The sequence below is a fragment of the Sipha flava genome, unplaced genomic scaffold, assembly GCF_003268045.1.
Source record: "Sipha flava isolate LNK unplaced genomic scaffold, YSA_version1 613_pilon_pilon, whole genome shotgun sequence".
NCBI classification, from domain to species: domain Eukaryota; kingdom Metazoa; phylum Arthropoda; class Insecta; order Hemiptera; family Aphididae; genus Sipha; species Sipha flava.
Window position 1 is genome coordinate 203,713 of NW_020273593.1, and position 3,595 is coordinate 207,307.

Sequence of the window (3,595 nt, forward strand, 5' to 3'; positions counted from 1 at the left end):
TTTCCTTAAGAAGATGTTGACAACTTTTTAGTTACAAGTATTTATAAGACGTAAACGCATGGAATGAGTACTTTCTATAAATGTGTGCTCTAATGCACAGATCAGATGTGTTATTGATTAATAATGACCTTAGAGAAAAATTTAAATAATAAATATATTTTTCAGCGATCAGTATTAATCGAATAATTATTTGAGAATCGTTCTTCAGAGAAATGGACTAGAAACTTTGTATGTTTTTTAAAATCGACATATTTGTCCTTATATTACATTCAAGGACTAAAAAAAAAAAACAACTAAATTGTAGTGCCTAACAAATATTTCTGTAATTTATAATTCTTCAATAATTCTATTATTCAACAAATACCCTAGATCGATGTCTTTTTTTAAAATATTTATACCTTTATTGTGTTCTCAATTTAACAATAGTACCCAAATTTACCCAATAGCTACCGCAATCAAAAAATAATAGCTAATGATCGATATTTAAATACTACTTTGAAATATCATAAATAAAAGTAGTTCATTTGATATATTAACATATTAACAGCATATCGTTATGTACGCTCACAGTATTTAAGAACAAATGTTGTGCTTTCATTCGATTAAGCTGAATATATATTGCACGACTAACAATATAAACTAACAATTTAACATAATAATGTATCAGAACGTAAAAATACTTATAATTTTATAAGTTGCATATTTATTTAAATGTACGATAACAGATACGTTAGCAGATCATTATTTATACACTGTAAGTGTCAGTACGTCAATGTTAATCAAATAAAAAACTATTAATTAAACTTAGTTCAATTTTGATCATATTTTAATATATTTCTTTCAATATTTTGAATAAGAATTAAATTAACTTTTTATGTAATCGAAATGTTAAAAAACTTCGGAAATTCGGAAACAATTTGTAATAAAGTATAACATACGGGCATAGAATCTTACTAATTTTTTAATATTTTTAATCGTCAGACATTTTATTTTCAAAAAAGTATAATATACACAATATTATGTTGGAAGTTGTATCCGTCGCGCGTGTGAATAAATAACAATTCTACACATTTTCTGCTGCGGTTATATAACAACAATAAAATAGTGAATTTTAAACGAACTATTACCGTGAGATTTGAACTCCGTGAGATGTGTTGTTACACACACGCACACACACACATATGTATATATATATATATATATAATTATTTTTCTTATGATTTAAGCAGTTACAATCACTTTGTATTTGGATAATGTAATTACTGGTCTGGGAATCTGCGAAGAAGTTTTTAATATTCATTCCTTTCATTTTCAATCCCTACCAATCGCGCGCGACGTGTCCTGCAGGTGGGTGGTGGTTGTATAAAATAGCTGAGCAATTACAAGCAGGTATCCAATAGTCGGTGTAAGTTCGGTGACTAGTCAGTGAATTCAGTGATTTTTTTTCGTATTCCCATCACTCGAGTACATTTTACAAGAAAACAATCTCAAAATGAACGGTCTTCTGTTGGTAAGTTATTCGTTTTCGAACTCGTCTCACGACGTATATAAATATACTCTAGCCATAAAATACTACAGTACTATATGCGCTACCTACGGATTCATAACGCCGTCGTTCGGTGTAAAAAAACCACGCAATATCCAGCTAATACGGCAACAGTTAAATCCTACAAAACATTATCGCATCATGATACGTTGTATATATAGCTCATATTTTCGGAAGAACGAATTACACGTTTTCGTCGAAAAATTGATTTTTTCTACTTTTTTCCGTTCTTCTCGTGTTTCGTTTTCGACCGTTCCGTTTTTTAAGATTCCTACGTGCAACATAAAAAACACTGCTATGAGATAACGATTCGGCGTGATTTAGACGTACCGCAACGCGCCCGAGACAGAAACCGGAGCTTTCTCCACGGACAACGTACAATAGTAGCATATCAGCAGTGTCCTCGTGGATTTTTTTTCCCCCCCTGTACGTGCTTACGACCAAACGTTACGTACGTGTGGTCCGGTACACGTGGAAGCGTGCGTGGTCCGCATCGCGAATCGCTTATGGCCGTCGAGCGCACGCACGAAAGTGTCGAACGTCGGTCGGCAGGACTCGTCGGAACAGCCGTTTTACCGCGCGCCCGTTCGCTTCGCGTTCAACGCAACGTCCGTTGACCATCGGTGCCCATACGAGACCGTTACTGCGTGCACAGGTGGACGCGTCATGTACCGGAGGTCCGTGGACGTGTAGGGTTGTCCAATGTTTGTACGCACGGTTGGCCGGGAGAGAAAACGATCATCGCTCGTTTTACGTGACATGACTGCTCGTGTGCCATTGACGTTTATGTCGTGTTTCAGTGTTTCGTTGTCGCCGCAATCGCCATGACCACAGCTGAGCCACCAAGCGGTTACAGCCGTCCGTCGCAAGGCGGGTTCGGTGGCGGTTACTCGTCCGGCGGATTCGGCGGTGGTTACTCGTCTGGAGGCAGCGGAGGCGGATACTCGTCCGGTGGATACTCGTCGGGCGGATATCCGAGCGGCGGCGGATACTCTTCTGGCGGCAGCGGATACTCGTCCGGCGGCAGCTACGTGCCCGTCGCTCCGGGACCGTCCACCTACGAAGGACAGTACGTTGACTCACAGCTGCTCGAACAGATCAAGCAGATCGTGCTCAGAGACGAGTCCCAGAACTCCGGATCGTCCGGCGGATACCCGTCATCGTCCTACGGCGCCCCGTCATCCTCTTACGGAGCCCCGTCATCCTCTTACGGAGCCCCGTCGTCCTCCTACGGAGTCCCGTCGTCCTCTTACGGCGTCCCATCTCAATCGTACTCGAGCCGCGTCGTCGGAGTCGAATTGGAACAGGTGAAACCGGCCATCCAAGTGGCTCAATATCAACAATCCTCCGGCAGTGGTGGCTACTCCTCTGGCAGCGGTGGTTACTCTTCCGGCCCGTCCTCGTTGTACGGAGCACCTGCAAGGCCGTCCTCGTCCTACGGAGTGCCCTCATCGTCATACTAACGGCTTTTGGCTCGTTAGACGTACCGACAACAACAATAACATCAGTACATCGACTCATTGGCTCTTTTACAACTGCGCCACCATAACACGAGTGCACGCGCGAATCGCTCTTTGCCACGTTTCACGTGCTTAACGTGTATTCGTGCACGTATCCTGCCCACACGTTTACAAAGCACATTTATTCATCAAATGCGGTTATTATGTGTACGTCGGACCAGTGTGGCGCGACGTAAAAGAGCGATTTTTTTTCGTTTTTTAAATATATAATTTTTTTCTTTTTATATTTTGTAATTTAAATATATATATATATATAAATATTATCTATTGTTACGCGTGTAGTCGACAATTTAGCCATAACGTATGTCTAGACATTTATAATAGGCTAAACATGTAACAACTGTCTTGTGTAAAAGCAACGGCCAAAAGATGAAAAAAAAAACTATTTTTATATAAAAAAAAAACATTCGGACATTTTTATTTTTTCCACCGTTCTCGTTCTCAAACGTGTCATTCGCACTGTGTGCGAATCGCTCCGTGACACAAACATTGGTAAAACGCGTCGAACCGTGGTTACGATACAGATATC

At 40.3% G+C, this 3,595-nt stretch overlaps 1 protein-coding gene across 1 annotated transcript; it reads left to right on the plus strand.

Moving 5' to 3' along the window:
• The first annotated feature begins 1,378 nt into the window (after positions 1-1,378).
• On the plus strand, positions 1,379-3,290 carry LOC112691431 (keratin, type I cytoskeletal 9-like). The gene is made up of 2 exons (XM_025565677.1): positions 1,379-1,510; positions 2,347-3,290. Exons 1-2 carry the CDS (start codon positions 1,493-1,495, stop codon positions 3,007-3,009), a joined length of 681 nt encoding a protein of 226 aa, XP_025421462.1. The 5' UTR covers positions 1,379-1,492; the 3' UTR covers positions 3,010-3,290.
• Positions 3,291-3,595: the final 305 nt, after the last annotated feature.